The sequence below is a fragment of the Dermacentor variabilis genome, chromosome 6 (genome assembly GCF_050947875.1).
Source record: "Dermacentor variabilis isolate Ectoservices chromosome 6, ASM5094787v1, whole genome shotgun sequence".
Lineage (NCBI taxonomy): Eukaryota > Metazoa > Arthropoda > Arachnida > Ixodida > Ixodidae > Dermacentor > Dermacentor variabilis.
In genome coordinates this window covers 153,723,336-153,745,652 of record NC_134573.1, presented here as the reverse complement: position 1 = coordinate 153,745,652, position 22,317 = coordinate 153,723,336, and the positions used below count along the sequence as shown (strand labels likewise).

General features: G+C 48.1%; 1 protein-coding gene across 1 annotated transcript; it reads right to left on the bottom strand.

Moving 5' to 3' along the window:
* Positions 1-869: 869 nt before the first annotated feature.
* Positions 870-21,879, bottom strand: LOC142586329 (glutamate receptor ionotropic, kainate glr-3-like). The gene is made up of 8 exons (XM_075697578.1): positions 21,785-21,879; positions 20,725-20,825; positions 18,773-18,863; positions 16,776-17,039; positions 11,954-12,113; positions 10,498-10,715; positions 8,472-8,758; positions 870-1,092 (listed from the first exon to the last, which is right to left on the bottom strand). The coding sequence occupies exons 1-8, from the start codon at positions 21,821-21,823 to the stop codon at positions 870-872; spliced, it is 1,383 nt and encodes a 460-aa protein (XP_075553693.1). The 5' UTR covers positions 21,824-21,879.
* Positions 21,880-22,317: the final 438 nt, after the last annotated feature.

The following is a 22,317-nucleotide window of genomic DNA, read 5'->3' as shown; positions in this document are numbered from 1 at the left end:
CAGCGTAGTTTGCTCGAAGCGATAAGCTTACGAAGGCATACTGTGATTAGGCGATACCTGTACTGTCTGCGTGGGCTGATGGGCCTTCCTCCAGGAATGGCATTGCCTCCTTTGTTGTGGCCGCCTCAATCAAATTTCTTTGCCTCTCTTAATTTTTTTCCTCATTATTTAACAGCTGGGAAGTACTAAATACAGCAAGGTCTATCTGTCAGCGCAGTACATGATAAGTATTGATTTCGTAAATGAGAAAAATAATCGTTGATCGAAAAAAAAGAGGTTGTGAAGATTAATCTGCGTTCAAGAAACATTGTCTTTCATGGCGAGGCTCCTGCTCAGGCTGTGCTCACAGACATTGATTAAAAAATGTGGGCCGACAGAATAGTGAGTTGACGTACGGCCGTCACAGCATAGCTTATTCTGAAGTAGAGAAGGTTGGTTGTGCTAAGCGAGAACCTTACCTGCGGAACTCCTGCTGGTATTCGGAAGGTGGAAATTATATCAGTTTAGTTATTCGTGCAGAGGACTTGTTGTTGATAGCGTAGAATCAACAGTTTGTCAATAGGTTTGTTCATAGAGAGCGCGTGTGCAGAACAAGCTCCGGCTCACTCGCGGCAATCCGTGCCGTCGTCGTCGTGTCTCTTCGCGTACCGTTGCAACTCCTATAATTTCTCTTCCATCTTTCGTTGCGCTGTTCCTATAGCTTCTTTCGAGGCTTACTCGCGATTACGAAACACGTGTTCAGGTGAAAACGAGTTCGATCTACTTAAGGACATGCAAAGTAGCGTCGAGTCTGTGCGCTTCGTGCCATGACCGCATAACTAGTGTGCTGCACTATTCCAGTCACACATGTAGGCCGAATTCAGATTTTCTTATTGGCCGAGCTGGGGCGCGCGGAGACCGCGTCCAACTGCCACCTCGGCGAGGCAGACGACGCAGGCGCAGGCGAGCATGGCCAGCAAAAGCTTGATCAAGTCGCTGAAGTCGGCGAACGTCAGCGTTCCGTCACTGGTCGCCTGGCCGCAGCCCTCCCAGTTTCCCGAGGACTCCCTCCACCACTTCTCCAGCAGGCCGGAGTCGCGGAGCCAGAGGATTCTGCCAAGCACGGGAGCAAAACGAATGAGACTGTCAAGTGATTGTCATCCAGAGAAAAAATTCTATTCGTTATCAAGGCGAGGGCTCCGATTCAATCATTTGAGTTTCAAGGGCACGGAGACCCCGACCAAGCGCTTGCTCTCGGCGCAGGTCTACAGCGTCCAAGCTGACGTTATCTAATATTATTCCGATAGCAATTACACGGACGCTCGAGGCGCACTCGGGCTTTCGCGCATTCCCGCTCGATGGCGCATGCGCAGAACGCGCGTGGAGTTGTATAGAGCGAGGGCCTCCAGAGACGGCGGGCGTCCGTTTGGCTGCACGAATGAGAAAGCAAAGTGGGCGCACCGTCAATGCTATATAGGCTGAACCGGCTCGGTGACGGATCATGGGAGCGTTCTACCTTCAACTTCTGCCATGAGCGTTGTGCATGCGCAAGCATGCGTTCCTGCTCGGCTACTCAGTCTATGCGAGCTGAGCGGACAATCAAGCTAGCGTTGTCTAATATTTCGGTGGGCGCCGAGGTCTGTGCGACGCGTGAAACACCAATGGCTTGCTCCTCATCACGCCGGCGTTGTGAGGCGCCTGGCAGGTGCCAGGGCCCTGTTTCTTGTGTTTAGCAGGAGTTGCCTTGCTTGCTGCGTGGCGCAAACGTGTCGCACCCGCGCAGGGTTAGGACATCGTCCGCTGAGATGAAGCTTTCCAGTGAAGCACTGCTATTAAGGCGACACATGTGCGCGTACCGTCGTACTTTCAGCACCGCTGTTGGAGCCAAATATTACTCGCAGTGCAAGCTAAATGCTATCCCATTAAACCTCAAAATCTGCTCTGGCCATTGCAAAGCATTTCTGTCAATTTCTTTTGGTCCACAAACTAGAAATGACCAAACCAAGGCAGCAACGATGCCTCCTTTCGCAATATACACCGTTTTAAACTAATATCTTAAAATGAATTGACTCAATGACGCCAGATGAGATTTCATGCTGAGTATATTCAAATGGTGCACGTTGTACAATACCAGACGCTTCAAATTGGCACAGGCAAATGAAGAGTGTGGATACCCAATGTAATGCCAACACATTTCTCGGTGTTACCTTCGAACGTGTCAAACAAAACGGTGGCCGAGATGCCATAAAGCATAGAGTTTCTTGCTAAAACCTCTGTGCCATAAAAGGCCTGAGACGATGAAAACAACTTACTGCAAGCTAGCATCCTTATCGCTTATGTCGTGAATTATGACCAGCCGTCAGACGGGGTTGCCTCTTTGTTATAACAGTACTTTGCATTATTTCGGGCGCACTACTGGGACACATAGAAAGCTGTTCTTTAACGCTGGGTACTGCACATACTTCCCGCCATTTTTGCGCTTGCCATTGTGATAGATGTTCGTTCTGACGCCGTCGTGCTGACCCTGTAAAAGCGTTCGACAAGGTACCACACCAACGTCTATTGCTAAAACTTTCTCTCACGAACCTTTGCCCGGAGATTTTACGATGGATCGAAGCGTTCCTGACAAGCCAATCTCAGTTGATTACAGTTAACAACCGTGCATCAAACCTTCTACCAGTGACTTCCGGTGTACCGTAAGGGTCTATTCTTGGGCCTCTGCTTTTCTTAATATACATTAATGACTTACCCCTTCACGTGTCTTGCAAACTTCGATTGTTCGCGGACGACTGCGTCATTTATAGAACATTTACTGGCACATCTAATTAAGACTTACTTCGTGAGGACATTAACTGTTTACAGTTATGGTGCAACCGGTGGTTAGTGAAACCTAATCCTAATAAATGCAACTTGATGGTATTTTCTCATCAGCACGATCCATTTCCTTACAGATACACAATCAATAACATTCCCGTGTGTGCTTCGAAGTCTTACATATACTTACGTGTCATTGTATCTAACGACTTGGAATCCTGGTACACACACGTACGTCACTAACATTACCTCATCTGCTAACAAATCACCGGGTTTTCTCAAGCTTCATCTAAAACGCGCCCCCACACCGGTTAAACTACTGGACTACCTGTCAATAGCCCGACCGAAAGTGGAATATGCATCCGCCATATGGAATCCGCAACAACCATATCTCATCAATGCACTCGAAAGCGTTCAAAACCACGCCTCAAGGTTCATTCATTCTAATTATTCATATGAAGTGAGCATTTCTTAGTTTAAAAAATAATTGTATTTACTTCCTCTTTGTACGCGCCGGCCCCCATTGCAACCCTCTCAATTTTCCACAAATTTTATCACACCTCGCTTAATCAACCACTGCATATCCTCCCCGCAACCCAAACATCCCATCGTACACGGCACACCTTTCACGTGAGCCGCCCTCGCATGCGCACTGCTATTTTTTTAGCCTCATTCTTTTGTCATGCCGGTACAGATGGGAACAACCTGCCCCACCAAATCGCCCCCATCATTTGCCCTTGCGCGTTTATGGAGAGTGCCACTGCGCACTTTTCACAATAAAACTGACATGTTAACGCACTTATCTGCTCGTGCAATTTTAGTTTGCATTACTTTGGTCTACGTACTTGTACTGACGAATTTAACACTTGATATCATGTAGTCTGTGTTTCTCTTTTCAGTTCTTTCTGTTCTTGTTTCCGTGGCCAATTATGGATGATGCAAATTATGTACTGATGTATTCCCACCCCTTATGTGATACCCCTATCAAGAGGTCTTTCAGGTGGTAAAGTGAAGGGAAGCAAGAAACCTTTCACAGTGAAGCTGTATATGACTAGGTTCACGTTTTTCTCCGAGTGCGTAAAAGACGTTCGCGTAGAACAAGAAGTCGACAGCGCTCCGACGCGCCTGGCGTCGAGCCTTGCCCGCGCGCCGATAACGTCCGACAATAGACGCTAAAGGCGCGCTTACAGTCCGACCTTATGTGCGGGCCTCTTTACCGTGACGTCAACATCGCCTATCGCCGTTATCAGCAGTTGCGTTCCGGTCGTGCTATGGGTATAAGGCGCGTATTGTGCGCACCGAGGAAAAGCAACGTGCCCTCCAAGAGCGACGGCGTGAGAAGCGGGAATGGCGATGATGATAGTGATCTAAAGAGAGGAAAGACGCTTGATTCTGCAACCCGTGAGGCGGGAATGGCGCGAAGGTGGCGGGAAGCCGTTGACGCCGAGCGCGCCTCGGTCGACGGGCCTGAATTAACCGTCGCGTAGCCGCCTTCCGTCCGACGAAGAACAGAAGCGTGCCCCGTGAAGATCGCATTCGCGAACGGCAACGGGAATGGCCACGGCGGCGGCGGAAGGAGACCGCCGACAACGAGCGGGCCGCCGACGCCAAGTGCATGCGCGATGCGCCTCGGGACCCCGAATACCGCGAGGAGGATAGAGTCGGAATTCAATACTAAACACATGTCAATGTACCAGCTATACGAATCGGTCACGTATATAAACGTCAAGTATGTACTTGACGTTTGCTGAAAAATCTTTCCAGCATCGTCGTTCAACCCATGGCCGTCTACCATAGGGACCATAAACGATGATCAATAGGGTAACAAAATAAAATAAAGGATGCTAGAATCACGAAGCCACGTATTTGGGTCTTTATTCAATCAATATAGTTATCACCGTGTATTAAATCAATATGGTCATCACTATACACAGCTTCGCCGGTCATCCACCTTCGAAGAGCGGAATGGCACTGAATTTTTTTTTCCTCCGTGCCCTGTATCAAGGTGCATGGGCCCGCGCATGTAGGTCTCCAGATTCACGCGGTGCATTTGACTGCGAATGCGAATATCCCAGTTGTGGACGCTACATCATGCTCCGCTCAATCGTCTCTGCCGAAGCCAGGGCAGCGTCCTGGTTTCCGCTGCTTGCCTGAGCGTTGTGCGCATGTGAACTATGCTCGCGGACAACTTTTCTGTGGCTATGAAGGAAAAGCCACGGAGGCAAAGCGCGCACATGTGAGAGCGCTTCTGAAAAGAGTGCCACGTTTTCATGCACATTAGTTTAAGCTGGGAAAGAGAAAACATACAGACCTTATTAACAACAGAATAATATAAGACAAAACACACCACTAAATGTAAAAGTTTACTTATTTTGCGGCTTTTCCCTTCCGCGTCTGGGCAAACGAGAAACCGTCGCACGTGGAAGCTGCGTCAATTCACCGTCTGTTCCGAGCATTCAAAAGCACTGTCACACGCTGGCGGACTACTTGGCGTGGTAACATATGTGCGAAAGCTCCGCCCCCCGTAGCTTTCCCTTCATAACCACAGAAAGTTGTCCGCGAGTATAGCGTTCGCACTGGGCCTCTGCGTTTATCCGTCACTGGCAGTCCTGGACTGTTTGAGACTGTTGACCTCCATTCTGTTTTCTCGAGCAGCTTCGGAAGCTCCTCCCACCAGACCGAAAACTGCCAGAATCGCGTTAGTTTCGCACGTAATAGAAGTCCCGGACTGCTCGCCGTCTCCCGGAGCTGTAGGCAGGTTTTTGCTTGAACCAGTGGGCCCCTTCGATTATGCCGACCCGGAGTGTCCGCAAAGTGACTGCGACTTCCGATCTGACTAGCCCTGACAGAAGGATGCGTCACAGTCACGTGACCCAGATGCAAGGGACTGTACGAGGTTCCACTCGAAAGCACCGTGATCGGAAGTCGCTCTCCTGGCTACCGTCGTCTGCTAGTGGCTTCTCGAACATTGCCCCACTACTCAACGAATTCGTTAGCGTCACCTTCAAGATGATGCAGTCATGGAGGCCCTGTCGTCAAACCACCATAAAGCTTACGTAATGGAGTCGCATCCTGCACTCATTCATTGTGGTTGTAATGCGCAGTTTACGTCACGCTCTCGCTGCTCGTGCTACTTATTGTATATAATTAAGCTAGCTCATTACCTGCGAAATTTAAGCCGGATTCCCAGACCAACGTATGCGAAATAACGACCTTACCACGTCGTACTGTGCAGAGTACTGGACCAGTTGGACAATCGTCCATTATCAGAACTCAAAGCTTTAGGTTAGGGCTCTGAAAAAATATCCGCGTTGAAGGCCCTACTCGCGTTATTAAGGTTCCTGCGATCTACGGGGCTTCACGATAGACATTAAGAACGCGGCCCCCTACCGCTCTATAGTGTACGCGCTTTGTTCGTGCTCATCTCTTTCTCTCTATCTCCCCCTTCCACTCTCTTTCTCTTTTTATCCCCCTTAACCCTTTCCCCCGTGCAGGGTAGCCAACCGAAACTACCTCTGGTTAACCTCCCTGCCTTTCTCTGTATTCTTTTCTCTCCTCTCCAATCAGGCGCTAGCTTGCTAATGTGCTGGGCTGCGTCAGACGTTGATAAATGTATACAAACAATGTTTGTTCCTTCACTTGCTTTTATAGCAACTGCTGGGCTGCTAAGCACGAGGTCGCGGGATCGCATCTCGGCCACGGCGACCATATTTCGATGGGAGCGAAATGCGAAAACACCCATGTACTTAGATTTAGGTGCACATTAAAGAACGCCAGGTTGTAAAAATTAATCCGGAGTCCCCCACTACGGCGTGAGGCATAATCACATCATATCTTATATTTTCTATCAACTTTGTCGACGAGATAGTTGATGTAAATACCACAATGACTCAGCAGCCACTGAATCACCATGTTTTATTCTTTTGCGATCACCAAATGGAGTGTTTCTCGTATTCCCGACACAAGTTGTTCGCTGAACCTGCAATGAATAGCCGACAAATGACACTGTAAGGTCGTTTTTGAGTCGCAGAATATTGCCCACCGATTAGCCGGTTGTTGGTTAATATAATCAATGGTGCCTCGGAGGGCAATAAGCTCTGAAATCTTCGATTTTGTGACGTTAGAAATCTCTTACCTTATGCTCGCTGACTGTGACAGGATAAACACTGCGCTGGTGGATCTGGTCTGAGTGGAAGAACCATTCGTGTATATGTGAACTTGGTCAAAGTAAATAGCGTGCAAGCAATTCAAAGTTGCTTGGTTCAAGGCAAAGGCAGTGAGGTCAACCTTCTTTCGTGTCCTTGGGACACGATAGAAGGTTGAGTTTCGGTTGTCATAGGCCCTAAAAGGTTGACGATGAACGGCTCGAAGGTGTGAAGCCCGACGGCAGGGAAGCACGATGAATGTTGACGACGGTGGGGAATGACGCCTCTGGTCGTCGTTCTGTTATACACCTCGCTAATGAATCAGCTTTTGTGGGTTAGCTACGAGTCACTACGAACATACACTGGTAGCCAGGAGAGTGACTTCCGGTGGCCAAAGTACCTCCGCGTTCAAGCAACACCTCCTAGAACCATTTGTTCAACCTCGCACAGTTTCCGGCAGCTAGGTGACGTGAGCTGTGACGTACGTGCCCTTCTGTCAGAACTGGTCACAGCGGAAGCAGCGAACGGTTTGCGGACAGTCCGGGACTGCACATTTGAAGAAGCCCACAGAGCACCCACGTACGTGGCACGCCGTCGTAAAGGTCAAGCTAAATATATCTAATGCTTTATATGGGCGCTGAAAAACGCCAACGGTTTTCCTTCAGTCTCATCTCGTGCACGACGGAGGTGCCACCCCTGCAACACTACAGGAGACGCTCATCATTGCGCCAGCGTTGCGATACGCCTGGTATCTGTCAGGGCTAGAGTGCCTAAATGTCCTCCTCGCCAGCCGCTCCGTACAGTTTGGAGACAACCATGGCATGCGTCTACTACGGCGTTGGGCACGCGAATGGCGGATGCATACAAGCGGCGGCAACGCGTCCCTACGGCGTCCGCCGAAGGTGTCTACTACGTCGTCCGCCATTCGCGTGCCCAAGGCCGTAGTAGACGCCGCGGTTGTCTCCACCAGATCTGTATTTAGCGGCTGGCGACGAGGACATCGAGGCACCCAGGCCTGGACAGGGCGCTCTTCCTCTGCGCAGCAGCAGTTGGTGCACGTGCTGCGTCGTGCCCCTCCCCCCCCTCCCCAACACGTCGCCTCCGCCTATATTTAGAACACCGTCCGAGGAGTTCTAGCGCAACGCGAAATCTTGCTATCGCCGTTTTCTGGCGAGACTAACACCATTATTTTATTGAAATGAAAATTGATAGAGTAGCTCTTGATGCTTTTTCATGGCGATGGCTGCACCTTTTCACCTGGATAATATACGACAGAACATGCGAAAATGTATAAAGTCCTGTAGCCTCTATGAGGTGGTACTCAAATATGACGGAAGAAGACGTATCTGCATTAAGGGTAAAAGTCACTCGAAAAGCTTCAGCTGGAACGAAGTCCGCGGGTGTCTCGGTCACACAAGTTTGTTTCAAATGCACGAACGAAGCCCACACAAGTGCACACAGTGTGGGGTGGAGTCGATGTTCGCGCAGTGTGCATAAGCAAACCTTCTCTGAAGACGTCGACATGACGCTCACCGCTTGTTGATGAAATCCCTGAAGGTGGCGGGCATGCGCTTGTTGAGGTAGAAGACCGAGTTGAACTTGAACGTGGGCATCCGGCCCACGTAGAACTCGCCCTCGCTGGAGTTGGCGCACACCTCGTTCGCCCGCTCGGCCAGCGTTGGGCGGCTCAGGATGAGCACCGCCTTGCCGCGTATGATCTCTCGCATCGAGCTGTCGGACAGGACGACGGCCGGGGGGAGGTCGGACTTGAACTTTTGCATCATTCTCCACACTTTCTGGTAGTACGGGTCCCTGGAGTACTACTTCGAGAAAGCCAGAAAATGCAGGAGTGCACTTGTTAATGCGTATTTTGTTTTCGTTTATTGCTACGCTGCAACCTAGGCACGAAACTCACAGTGCTCTATTTGATGTACCATGAACCTAACCGTACTTAACATAGCCTGACCTTACGTAAACCTTACCCAACCTATCCTTACGCAACCTAACCTAACCTAACCGAGCCTTGCCTAGTTTAACATAACCTTGTCTTAATGAACATAACCTTACCTAACCTCACCTAACCTTGTCTACCCTAACCTAACCTTACTTTACTACCCTAACCTTACTCAACAGGTCAAACACAAACATCTGTATAGTGCACAGCCGTCCGGGTTTATATCCACTGCAGGCAATGGAGCTTAAAAAGACGAAAAGGCAAGCCATCCTCGTTCTAAACCGGCAGATAACGGATTCCATGCGGATTGAATGGTAACTCAATTTCAAGGTTCTCTGTAAGATATCCCAAAGAAACAACCCACTCCAGCAATATCAAAAAAGTGTTCAATTGTCCCGGTTATTTTGCACAATAAATAATGAGTATCCCACGAAACAAATAAACCCCTGTCCTCTAAGCATTTTTTAAACGGTAAACGTCTTGTGTACAGCTTTAAAAAAAGCTGTTTAACCCCTGGCGCTACCAGCATTCTTTAGCGCGTTTCATAACGCACGTACACTCCTCTCGCGCCAAAGCCGAATAACTCTTTGAAGCGGTTGGCGCGTGCATCATGTGACAGCTCGGGCTTTGAGGCGCTGTGTCACTGCTCCGTGTCACTGCTCCGAGCACTGCTCGGAGCAGTGACACGGAGCTCTGTGACACGGAGCTCACTGCTCTGTGTCACTGCTCCGAGCAGAGTGCCCAGCACTCTGCTCGTATAGGAGAGTGCTGTGCGATGCATCGCGAATTGACTGTGCCACGTTAATCTACAGCCTTCATGATCGGCTCATGCCGATCGTGCTTTAACATTTGTTTGTCGAAGTGCCACCGCGTCGTTCTAACATAGAGCCCGTGACATATACATTGGGTCGCACGGTTGTATAACAATTGTACAATCCGTGCTCCTCTCCCCTGCCGCCCGTCCAGTAGGTATGCAGATCCCAACAATTGGCATGTCGTATAAATTCCCATCGAGCGGCTGCCGTAGGAAACACGTGGTTGCGGTCATACGATGGTGAGATTTAATGAATCCTGGAGAGGTTTGCCTGGCGACAGCGGTCGTATGATCGTCGCCACTGTCGTCGTCTTGCTGCTATCGTCACACACACGTACGCTCGCGTCATGCACACTACTCGATTTACACAAGCACTTTGGGTCCACCTGGAAACTCTTTGCGGAACCCCAAACAACGCTGCATAGCCAGCTACCTGCAAAGTGCTTCGCATAACGTCAATTCCCACATTGCCTGAGATCTGTCTTTATTTATTTATTTATTTATTTATTTATTTATTTATTTATTTATTTATTTATTTATTTGAGGAGGAGGGGGGCATTCTTTTGAAGTAGCCATGATCTCTATCGGCTCCTGCATCATTATTCTTTAGTTCTTGGAATTTTATTTCTTGTAAGCGCAGAGGGGATGGTGCACTACTTCAGGTACGTCGCAACAACAACAGTTGGAAGAGCCGGCACGTAATAGCGGATGCATCTAACTTTCTTTATAAATAGCACACCTAATCGTAGTATGTGACCAATGCGCAAATAACGCAACCCCTCCGGTCTCACCCTGATGGAGGAGACTACAGCGCTTCCGGCCGGAGCGTACGGCTTCATGGTGGGCCTCTCGGACAGGTCCTTGAGGCTGTCGATGCGGTCGGCCTCCTGGCGTACCATCAGCATTGCCTTCATTTGGCCCGCGAAGGCCGTAGTCAGGATGATCACCACAAGCCAGTAAGCACCAACCAGAATGCGCGCAGAGATCCGGCTGGGCACCACCGGCGACGCTGCGGAGGGTGTTCTCAGTGCGGACAACAGCGTGCAGCCCGTAGTCACCAAGTTTTTCGTTAGAATTTAAACGTTCTTGAAGATCACGTGGTCACCTTCGCTATAATAATATGACCGACATCAGGACTGGCTATCTCCTGCTCTTACGCTAGAATTTTTCGCAACAGAAAATTTCGGCCAATCCTGATGCTGTACATACAGGGTGACCCAGCTAACTTCAGCCAGAGTCTAAAAATATGCGAATGACACGTAGCTGGACAAAAGCAAGGTAACGTTGTTTGCCGTCGCTTGGAGATTCTCAATTTATTTTTTATTCTACCTAATTACATAATTAGTTCTAATTCATCAATCAAATTCTCAAATATTTATAGTTAGTTAAAAAGTGTCAACGAGAAAATTGTAGAGCGACATGAAAAACTCCCGATACAACTTTCTGTTGCTCAATACGTGCTGCATAAAAGATTCTTTCCGAGCGGGAAAGAAGCTTGCGAACACACGCAAAGTGCCTCCAGCGGCCAGTCGTGCAGCAATTTCGCGTGGATTTGCGGGCTTCTATCACGCTCGGAAAAACTCTTTTGTGTAGCACGTATTGAGGAATGGAAAGTTGTATCGGGAGTTTTTCATGTCGCTCTACAATTTTCTCGTTGTCACTTTTAATCTAATTAGCATATTTGATGAGTTGATTAATTAATTAATGCTAGTTATTCTATATGTTTTCTGTATTTTTGTGTATGTTTCTGAGGCTATCATTAAGCAGTTCGCAGTTTGCCTCTACACGTTCTTTTTTTCTGTCCATTTTCACGAAATGTCTTTCGCGCCACAATCAAGTATGCCTAGGAAATGGTACAATTCACTTGGTAGTGAACGACGGGCCAGCTATTAACAGTTTTGGTAGCAAGAACAAAAACAAGAAGAAAAAGAAGGAAGGGACGGTAGGAGGAACAACCAGGCGTGAGTCCCTTTTCTACACATTAAGGCATACACTTACACGCCTGCGCCAGGCCAAAAAAAACAACGATAACAGTGAGAATGAGAGATGCGTTAGCAGTGCGAACACGTAGGACTTCCCATTACGCCTACATAGCCGGTCCCCGAGGACAGTAAATTTAATAAAGTGTTGTAATGCCCGCGTTGTTTCCTGGGCCTACGTAGGAAGGATGATGGAAAAAGATTATCCTTGCGCTTCGACTATAGAACGGCAGAGACAAAAGAAACTGTTGGTGCTTATTGCTCCCACCTTCCAGCAAGGTGCTCTCGACGAAGGCCCACAGGCGACCGAGGAAGTTACCGACGTGGTCGAAGGGTCCGTTCTTGCCGTAGAGTCGGAAGTGAACGTAGTCGCCGACAGACCATACGATGGCGGACATGATGAAACCGCATAAGGCGAGCAGCCAAACCTGCCAGAGAAGTAGGACATGCGTTGAGTGTATACAGGTTTTAGAAACTTCGGCACGTGAAAGGTGCTTTGCAAAACGTTTGATGAATCGGAGTGCTCACTTGCTGAAATAAAAAGTAATATTAAAGGTCAGTAGTATGAAATGTAAGTATATAGTAATCAAAAGTATTGGTAAAGTTACGAACAGAAATGATCCATTCGCTAAAACAAGTTGATAACAAGCTCTTCATATCAAGATCAGCTACGGGCTGTCCAGAGGGTCCATGATGACGCCATAAGGCTCGGCCTGGAGGTGCCGACGTGGACGCGGCCCGCCTCGGTCTGAAAATACCGGGCTTCAGGACACTAATAAAGTTTTGTGAATGAATGAATTGAAGCGAGGCTGAACATATTTGAGATCTTCAGTTGATGACAGCGATACGTAGCAAGGAGCGGCAGTGCCAATTGTAATATCTTCTCATACTGTGTGCAACTGTAATCTGTTACCAATGTTTTTGAGATTCACTACCCTTCTAGGGGGCTAAAAAAGGAAGTATAGTTCCGATAACGTACACGGCCTCCCAAAATGTCGGTACCAACACTGCTGCTGCACCAGGCAGTCTTGATACCAGTGCTCTAAAGCAGCAAGAGTTCAGATTCAGGTTTTATTTGTACATAGCAATGTCCAGAAGTTCCAGGGCTGTAAAGGCAAACAAAAATGCGTGACGAAGTCCTGGGCCCCTGCGAGACGCTCAGCATAGTTTCACATAGAAAACACGAAATCGCGTACTCAGAGCGACACGTAGGTAGCATGCTACGGGAATCAAATTACGGGGGTCTGCAATCTCTCTTTTTATTTGTTGTAATATGACTGCTCCTTGCATGCCGGAGGGCTGCTTCCTTCGATACCCAACCAGAGGTTACCCGGGATGTGCTATACCTCGATTCTTTGTAGTTAATCGTTATACAAATGACCGCATCATGTCTGCTAGATAACTGCCTTATGTGGTGCAGTCTATCATAGTTTGTTGCTTCTCAGGCGCCGCGTAAGAATGGCTCAAGTATTCAAGATTCACGCTAAATTTTCTTTTGTTCTTTAATTTTTCTCATGCATTGCATGAAAAATGTACAGCTGGCCACATTTCCTGACCGAAGGAAAGAACTAGCACGAAACTTCATATAAGTGAGCCAACTGAGGTCAGGAGTGACTGCAACACCGAGTTTCGGCACGATGGTTCACCGAGCACATCTTTAAGCGTCAGCATCGCAATGCTGATCGGTGGTTTTGTTCTATATCAAAGTCTTGCATAATCGTTTGCCGATCAGCCTTAATTTATTCCTACACCTCGCGTTCTTATTTAGCAAATTCTAGTTACGTTACTCCAGGGGTGTGCTGAACAAACATCGCTTGGACGGGACGAAGTGAGGACGACAGAGCAAAGAGCACACGAGATCCGCAAAGCGTTTTCTGTCCAGTCGCATGGAAACCCCTGGGTAAGTGTGCGAGCTATTTCTATGCATATCTGTGAGATTAACTATTTGTTAAAAACGTGACAGCCTGCTTTATGACGCACGTGATGTCATGATTCCGTTCCTTTGCCGGCGCAGATACCGGGTTTTTGTTCTTCTGCGTTCATTGAGCCCGTACTTTTGTATTTATTGCATTTCCCGCACTAAACCAGTGATTGTTAGTTCAGCGCCTTGCCTGTCATCCTCACTTAGTGCTTCCCTCCTCTCTATCCCTGTGATCTTTGTTTTCCCCTTTCCCATTCCCCCGGTGTAGGGTAGCCAACCGGACGTTATTCTGGTTAACCTCCCTGCCTTCTACTTTTCTCTTTCCTCCTTCCCCTAGTCCCGTCCAAGCGCCGTTTGTTCCCGTCCTAATTTACTTCATGTTACTACCAAACCGCACTCGGCGTTCAATTTCCATCAGTAGACTTATTTACGGGTCGTGCGAGCATTTGTGAGAAATGCGATGACGTTAATGGGATGCGACCGTGAGCGGAACATTTGCGTTCCGAACGCACTATACACCAGGCACTTTCAAACAGCAATCGAAACGAAGCGCTGCTGCACCGCGACCGTAGTTAGACCAGCTTATTTTGAACGCCTATCCCCACCTGGTGGTGGGTGAAAGAAATTATTCGCATTGCGTTCTCTTTCAGCGTGGGTAGATTGAAGTCTGTTGTCAGCTTATCGTTTGTGCTTGCATCGTCTTTCTCTACCCCCTCCCCTTTTTTTTTCTTCTCCAGTGAATTGAAGAATGTAGCAAGATCAAGAACACAATATTTTATCTTTGTCTCCAGCGATACCGATACCGATACCGATTACAATGTTATATTCGGTAACTTGAGCGTTCGGGGTGGTGTCACAGGTGTCACAACGTCTGACCTCGTGCTCTCGAACTATTAGGCTCCGAGCCAACAGATCTCGAAGAACGTCGCTTATCCGCTCTCTATTGCTATGTGTAATTTCTCGCGAACGCGATTGCACTAAGCCGCACGGCCTATGGCCTACCAATTTCACAACCAATGTAGGCGACTGCTGTGGATTTCCTTGTACTTCCTTGAGCTCCACGAGGTCCGACACCTTCAACTGTCCCGACAGAGGTACCCCTCAGGGAGCTATACTCTCTCCACTGCTATTCAATGTAGGGATGAGAAAGCTAGCCCTGGAGCTAGATAAACACCCGAATCTCGGTTGTGCGATATATGCCGATGATATCACGTTCTGGGCTCACAAGGGGTCCTACGGGGACAAGCAAGAAACCCTTCAAAAGGCCATAGACGCAGTCGTGGAATACGCGTGGGCGGCGGACATGGCATGCGCACCTGAAAAATCGGAATTCATTCGGGTGCGTGCGAAGTACGCAAGAAAGAAGGACTGGGTGCCGCTCACTCTGACTCTCGACGGGGTGCCAATTCGTGAAGTGGAGACACTCAGAATATTGGGGATGTGGATACAGCAGAATGCTGGAACATCTCACACCCTACAAAAACTAAAGGCGGTCACAGGAAACGTGGCCAGAATGATAAGGAGAGTGGCAAGAAGCAGAGACGGCCTAACTGAGGGAGAGACCATCAGCCTGGTTCACGCATTCGTAATTAGCCGACTCACATACGCCCTTCCGTATCAGGCCTTGACAAACCAAGAGATTAAAGAGGCAAACGCAATAATAAGAAAAGCCTTCAAAGCCGCCCTGGGTCTTCCCGAATGCACTAGCACAGAGAGATTCGAGGGACTGGGCCTGCACAATACTTTTGACGAGTACGCAGTCGCGACGTTATATTCCCAGAAAGAACGACTTTGTTCTTCAACTCAGGGCAGGGAAGTATTGGCGAGGTTAGGCTTTCCCCTGAGACCCCAGTATTGCGGAGAGGAAACGGCACAGATAGACCGCAATGTTCGATCGCACATCGCGGTGGCCCCAATTCCCAAAAACATGCACCCCAAGTACCATCCCGGACGACGCAGAGCAAGGGCAAAGACCCTTCACAAACGTTTCGGCATGGGACCGGGGGTGTATTATACGGATGCCAGTCGAGCCAGCTCAGACACTTTCACCATAGTCTCTACATGCAACAACAACGTAACAACGGCATCCTTCAAAACCGCCTCGGCATGCGTGGCAGAGGCTGCAGCCATTGCCTTGGCCATTCAGGACGCCGAGCGCCAAACCAATTCGGCTGTCATATTATCCGACTCACAAGCGGCTTGCCGCCTGTTTTTACAAGGAACGGCACCCAAATCAATAATCAAAATTTTAGGCACTCAACTAGAGGGGCACCACACTATCGTCTGGTGTCCGGCACACGAGCGACTGGCAGGAAACGCTAGGGCAGACCGTATTGCTCGAGGTTTGAACGTCCGAGCAACGGCATGGCCTAGCGACGTCCTTCCACCGAATTCTCGTGACATCCTCCTACAGCAAAGGCAGGAGCGGAGACGTTTTGGACATCCTCACTCCGATTTAAACAGCGAACAGGAGAGGGACTGGCGTCGTATTCAGACGAATACATACCCCAACCTGCACCACCTACACAGAATACACCCCACGAGGTTCTCTGACGAGTGCCCGTGGTGTACAGACACACCCACACTACAACACATCACATGGGAGTGCCCCAGGAGGCCTCCGCACATAGACAGTCCCATATTACACCAACATCCACTAATGAGGAATAGGCAGTGGGAGGCATGGCTTGCGGACGAGGGTCGGGAGAGCCAGTTGGCTCTTCTGGACCAAGCCCAGCGAGCCGCTCGTGCCAGTGGGGCCCTGGAATAGGGGCTCCAACCATCGTGCCTTATTTTATTTCCATTGAATAAAGTTTTACTCTCTCTCTCTCCTTGAGCTATTGACAGCTAAGGGATAGGATATCCCGAGCACGAGTCCCTAAAAGGAAATTATTAGGCATATTTTATGCGTTTTCTGGGAATTCCTTGCGGTTTCGCAAATATAGCCATGGGCCCAGCTTTTAATTTTACATGTACGTACGCTGCTCCAAGGTCAAGCAAGTATGATATTCACGTACGCCATAGGACGCGTCGGTCCACCCGCACTGTAGCTTTGTGTCTATAACCTTCGCATTGCGGATACTCGCGTCTATAACTTCCTAGTTGCTTGCTTTATCATTTCATTGCTGCTAAAGCGTATAGCAAGCGAAGAATACATTTGTCTTCTCGCATATTTGCTATACCATTGCACAATTCTTTGTGCATGTGCGTGTGTGTCTGTGTTTGTGTGTCTGTCTGTCACGTGTTCTTTAATCACACCTGCCCTTCTCACCTCCCAGGGGAAGATTTGTATGATGCCGAGTATGTTGCTCTCGTGGCTAGACTGGCGACCGGCGAGAATCATGATCTCGATGGGAAGGATCGTCTCCGACTCTTCCGCGACATCCTTCTTCTCGCTCGTGGGATTGATCACAGACAGCGCCAAATCGGCCTCCTGTCAAAAAATGCCAAATAAAAGCGTGCCTGAAGAGGAAGAAATCGGAATCGATGCGAGCAGCAAGATTGAACGCGATGTTTTGCTGGCGACATTGCCGTAGTTAAGGGAACCACTAACGCACAAAGGCTGCGTGACTGAAGCTTTAGAAATTATGCCTAGGGTCCGCGATGTATTTATGGACGCCAGAAGGTGGCGGAATGATTAAACTTAACAGTATATAGCTTTATAAGTTTCGATAGACTCCTGCTCAACATTGCAGTTGTCCCTATACTGATTTCATGACCTCATGCACTAAACAGGCAGATGGTGTTCTGGGATGCAACCACTTGCTCGAATTGAAGAAAGTACAAAGGTAGCGCTTTCATGTTATGCCATAAAATTCGAAACAATTGTGTTAACTTGTAGCATTGCGTCGCCATGCGGTGTGTCGCGACCCATTCCCTTTACTTTCGTCCTTACTACGTGCAAGATTCTCAGGTTCAATATTTCCATAGATAGTCGTACCCGGCAAACTGGTTTAGTTTAATTGATGGTGTGGCGAAGAGGGCAGACAGGCGCTTCCATCAAACTGGCTAACTCGTATTTACGTCACCACAAAACAACATCAACCACGTGGAAACCTGCATCCTGTCATGGACACGTTTGTATCTACACTTCTCTTTGATTTTGTGAATATGCTTTGAGAACTGCAACTGCAAATAAAAAAAAAAGGTTGAGTGCATTTTGCTGGCACACTATTTGCGAAATGAAAGTCATCAAATATGTACAACCCCTTTCTATTTCTACTTCGCGTAGTACGTTCTTTGAAAGTGGTTTTGTAGCCGTGTGTCCACTACACTGCGGGCCCTATATTCACAAAAAGCTCTTGAACTAGAATTGCTTCTCAATGCAGAGGCCAGTCAAACCTGATGCTAAGTTCAGTATTAGTAAAGGTTGCCGACCAATCCCAAAGGGCACCTACGAACAATATCTTCGTGAACTAGTACGCAGAAGTCGCATGCTCAAAAAGAGCTTACGCTGTAATTATTAGTAACAAGAAAATCCCAGCCAATGTGATGCTATACATATTGTACAACAGTGTGTACAGTATGTACAGCATCAGAGTATACTCTTCTTTGTACAGCATACTGTGAAGCTGTACAAAGAGCATTTACGAAAGAGAAACTTTGTGATTCCGGCCCCGGTTTATTCCGCGTAATGCCTTACTCTTTTAAAGGGGTTGTTTCGCTTTTGAAATTAGTTTCGCTGGCATCAATAATGAAAGCGTCTGGACAAAAAATCCGGCACAAAAAAAAAGATCTCAATTACTGCATGGGTCGCGCTTCGCTGTGCGAGTAATGGATACCTCATCGCCTAAATTTAGGTTCCTTGGCATCATGGTTATTTCTTTTAGACAAAGAGAAATGTAAGTGTCACTTTCGTGCTCGTGAAATAGAGGCGCTGCTTGTTCACGTGTAGAATGTTCGCCTAGATTATAATAGTTGTTTCAACGCGAGAAGCCTGGGCCGCTATCTTGTACGCGTTCGAAAAGCCGACGTTCGGTTCCGTCTCTCGTGATTGTCCTACGTAGGCCGTGCCGATGTCGCAGCCTTGGCCAATCTAGGCCAATCGCGTGAGGCGAAACCGAACGTCGGCTTTTCGAACGCGTACGAGATAGTGGCCCGTACGTCACCAAATATTTCAGACTGAAAGCGAATAAGTATTGATAGAAAGCAACTCCAACGCCTGACATCACGCTGCAGCATTCCGAGCACTCCGGTCCAGTTTCCATCCGGCTTCAGTAGTCCCCAAAAGGAGTCCAGAGGAAACGTTATGGTGTAGCTGGAATAAACAAAAGTACGCCATAGTACATTCTGCAGCTTTGCAAATTAAAAATCGGACATGTTTCTTGTTTTTTTTTTCTACAAACGAGCACTGCAGCGAGAAAATAACACACATTTAGTTTTAGTTTTTTAAGGTTGCCTAGGAGACGACATCTTATGAAAACAACGAACTTAATTCCATACAATTTTGTACATCAGCCGCCATATTACGGTGAACGGGGAACGGCAGAAAGAGAAATTGAGAAAAAGCAAAAATGTTAAAAAGAAACATGCTGCAGAAAGGCTGGTATCTATATACAGCGAAGCTTTGTATGAGTGCATAAAGAGTCGAAACACTAGTTTGTATTTATTGAATGTCCGCACAAAGTGACACGGAAGGCTTTATTCAGGCATTGTAGAGAGGCTAATGCAATGCCGCCAAGCTCTGGCATGGATGGATGGATGGATGGACGGATGGATGGATGGATGGATGGATGGATGGATGGATGGATGGATGGATGGATGGATGGATGGATGGAGGGACGGACGGACGGACGGACGGACGGACGGACGGACGGACAAACTTCCTATCGCCTCTTAGTAATATCTATTGCGGACATAATTACTTTCCCCCTGCTATCGCTGAACCCAGGGGCTTCAAGATGCCCGAGGAGCCTAAACCGACCTCTGGGCAGATATCTTCGCATTCTAATAAAACATGTTTCATCATTTATGTATTTGTTCATTGTTGTTTCTTTACTGTTCTGTACAATTGTTCTAACATTGTTACGAGGATTAAAGCCCTCCCTTATGTAATGCCTCCGGGCCTTTAAGGTGAAAATAAATGAAATGAAATGAAATTTTCTTAGCTTTCCGCAGCCAGTACATGCTTCTTCCTTGTTGTGCCTGGCTTTATAAGCACGCGTTCTAAGGCATCCTGATCTCGCTTCTAAAAGTAAAAAGCTTCCGCTTGAGCTACGCGGTGGTGATGATGATGATGATTTATTGGCATCCGCTTTGAAACGGGGCGGGTACAAATCGTCACCTAGCCTGGGCACCACCACCTACAAGGCCTGTTCACTCCGATCTATGACATCATGCTACTGGCCCGAAATGTCGATTGCCCAGGCTAGCGTGACAAAAGCGGTGACGTCAAAATCACCGCGGCTTACTCGGGAGCACACCCATTAGATTCTATCGCAGTCAGGCCAGTAGCATGACGTCGTGGATGGGAATGAACAGGCCTTGTGCTATCAAGGTGGTGCTGGCCTGGGCGGATGCCATGGGCGGATGCCCGGATGCGATCGCCATCTGGTGGTGGTGCAAGAAACCCAGCGGCGATGACGCGCGTGTCCTCCGCTGTGATTGGTTGGCGTATTCGGCAAGAGAACAGCCATTTCGTAGCACCCACGGTCACGGAAACCCGACGAGGTTCGCAAAGAAAAGCTTCATTTTTGGAAAGACCGGATTGCTACTTTGAACGGGAGGAACGGGAAGAGGAATTTAAACAGATAGGAAAGTATACAGACGAAACAGAAAAAAACGGACATCTGTGCACAAAATTTTAAGCAAGCGCCCTAGCTGCCTTTAGTGCATACGTCCGTTATGACCACGGTTCTAATATATTTTTCCCAGCGGTGGCCGTTTTTTCGGTATATCAAATGTGATACACAGACCTGCTTCTCCGTACTATAGCCTGGGCAGTTAACGTTTGAAATGCACTTCTGTGTATTTGCCAACAGAGAAAAAGGAAGCACGACGTTTTTTTATGGCAGGCGCACCGATGTGTCTTCATATTGTGTCTCTTTTGCGCCTTTGTAATGCTCGCTCTGCGATCACAGCATGGCAATAAATAATTGTGTACAGATCAACAAGCTCACTTTGTCTTGAGCGATCGTGTTATAGCTCCCAGAATTTCTCCGCATATGCCCTTGACAGGAACGTTGAATCCTTGTTCAGTGATGACGTGGTAGGGAGGATACTGTGTAAAAAAAACAGCAAATTTCGCAATTGTCCACTAATTCCTTTGTCTCCCAGTAAATGTGATGGTATCAAAGAAAGCTGCACCTAAGTAGCGCAAAGCAACGCATCACTGCGAAACAAGAAGTCGCATTTCCGCACAATGTTCGATCGTAGCCGGAGCGAGTTATTACCAGGAAAAGTGTTCGCGCATTTCCGCGCAGTTTTACCTGCGGAAAATATTTGCACTGTACGCAAACAACTTTCCTTCGGATAACCTATACTAGCTGCGTAGTTGCTGACTCTCTCCTTATTTTCCTCTTTCTATTTCCCTTTCCCCCACACTCAGTGTAGGGTAGCAAACCGGCTGCTCGTCTGGTTGACCTCCCTGCCTTTCCTGTCCTTTCTCACTCTCTCACCTCTGCAGTCTGAAATCTCTTGCGGGCTTGAGTTTACAATTGTGGTCAGCCCTGTAACGCCCATCCCCTGCACGAGCTCGTGCAGCAGTGCGATGCTACTGGTGATCGGACAAACCGTGATGGTGTTGTTGGCTGCTGCGTCAATTTTAGGAAGAGAACTTCCCAGGCTCTCAACACCAGCTTCGTGGTTAGAGCAATGGCACTACAATTCTCACTTCATCACAACTGACTTAATTGTGCTGAGCCTTTGGAAAAGAGACTATCGCGCCGTACTTTATTGGCCTTTCAACGCAGCAACAAGCTAGTGGTCCCAAGTCGCAGTATGCGTACATGGTCGCAGTGTATCTCTAGTTTTGAACATACGCTTGACGAACAGACATTGATTCTTTACGAAACGCTAACAGTGTGCGTCGCTTCTAGTCCCTCGCACGATCAGAACGTTCGAGAGAGCGAACGAGAAAGACCAGTGATAAGAAAAAATACAAGGCAATGGTGTTGACCAGAAAAAGCGTCTTGTCAACGTGTGGTAAAGAAAAAGTGAGAAAATATTAGAGGTACTTACGTTGAAGCTGCTCACTCGCAACAAGTGGTCCACAGCCATTCGGAACAAGCTTACCGCTAACTTTGTCAAACGTTGTCCACGACCTTCTGTCCTGCGCGTCGTCAGGTCGGCTAGTGAATGTGTGGGAATGGTTACTTCGCGTACATATGGGCTGAAACTCTCGACAGGCCATGTATACGTTTTTTCGCGGTCGCGCCAACTCTCTTTCGCGCATGTCATTAAGGCGCAGATGCGAATCGCTACTGACATACATGCACACCGCGCGCGTACACCAGCGTTTAATGTTGCATTTGCAGTCGCATGGGCTGTTCTGTGATTGCGATCATTTGTCCAGCCCGATGTGGCGCCAGTTATCATATGTGGTCTCGTTTTCCCGTATTTTCTCTTGGCCACGCACTGTTGCGATAACGAAGATCGAGTTCCTATATATGCTGATCAGGCGACTCGCGACGCAGTTCCTGCGTCGAATGCTGCATCAATGGACATTTATGCCCATAGCATCGTGGATGCACTTCTGGGAACGTGATCTTTTC

Coding starts and splice junctions, on each gene's coding strand:
- LOC142586329 (XM_075697578.1), bottom strand. CDS start 21,823: ATGGCTGTGGACCACTTGTTGCGAGTGAGCAGCTTCAAC. Junction 18,864..20,724: donor ACACGATCGCTCAAGACAAA/GTGAGCTTGTTG, acceptor TGTTTATTCCAG/CTACACCATAACGTTTCCTC. Junction 8,759..10,497: donor CTGTAGTCTCCTCCATCAGG/GTGAGACCGGAG, acceptor TTCTCGAAGTAG/TACTCCAGGGACCCGTACTA.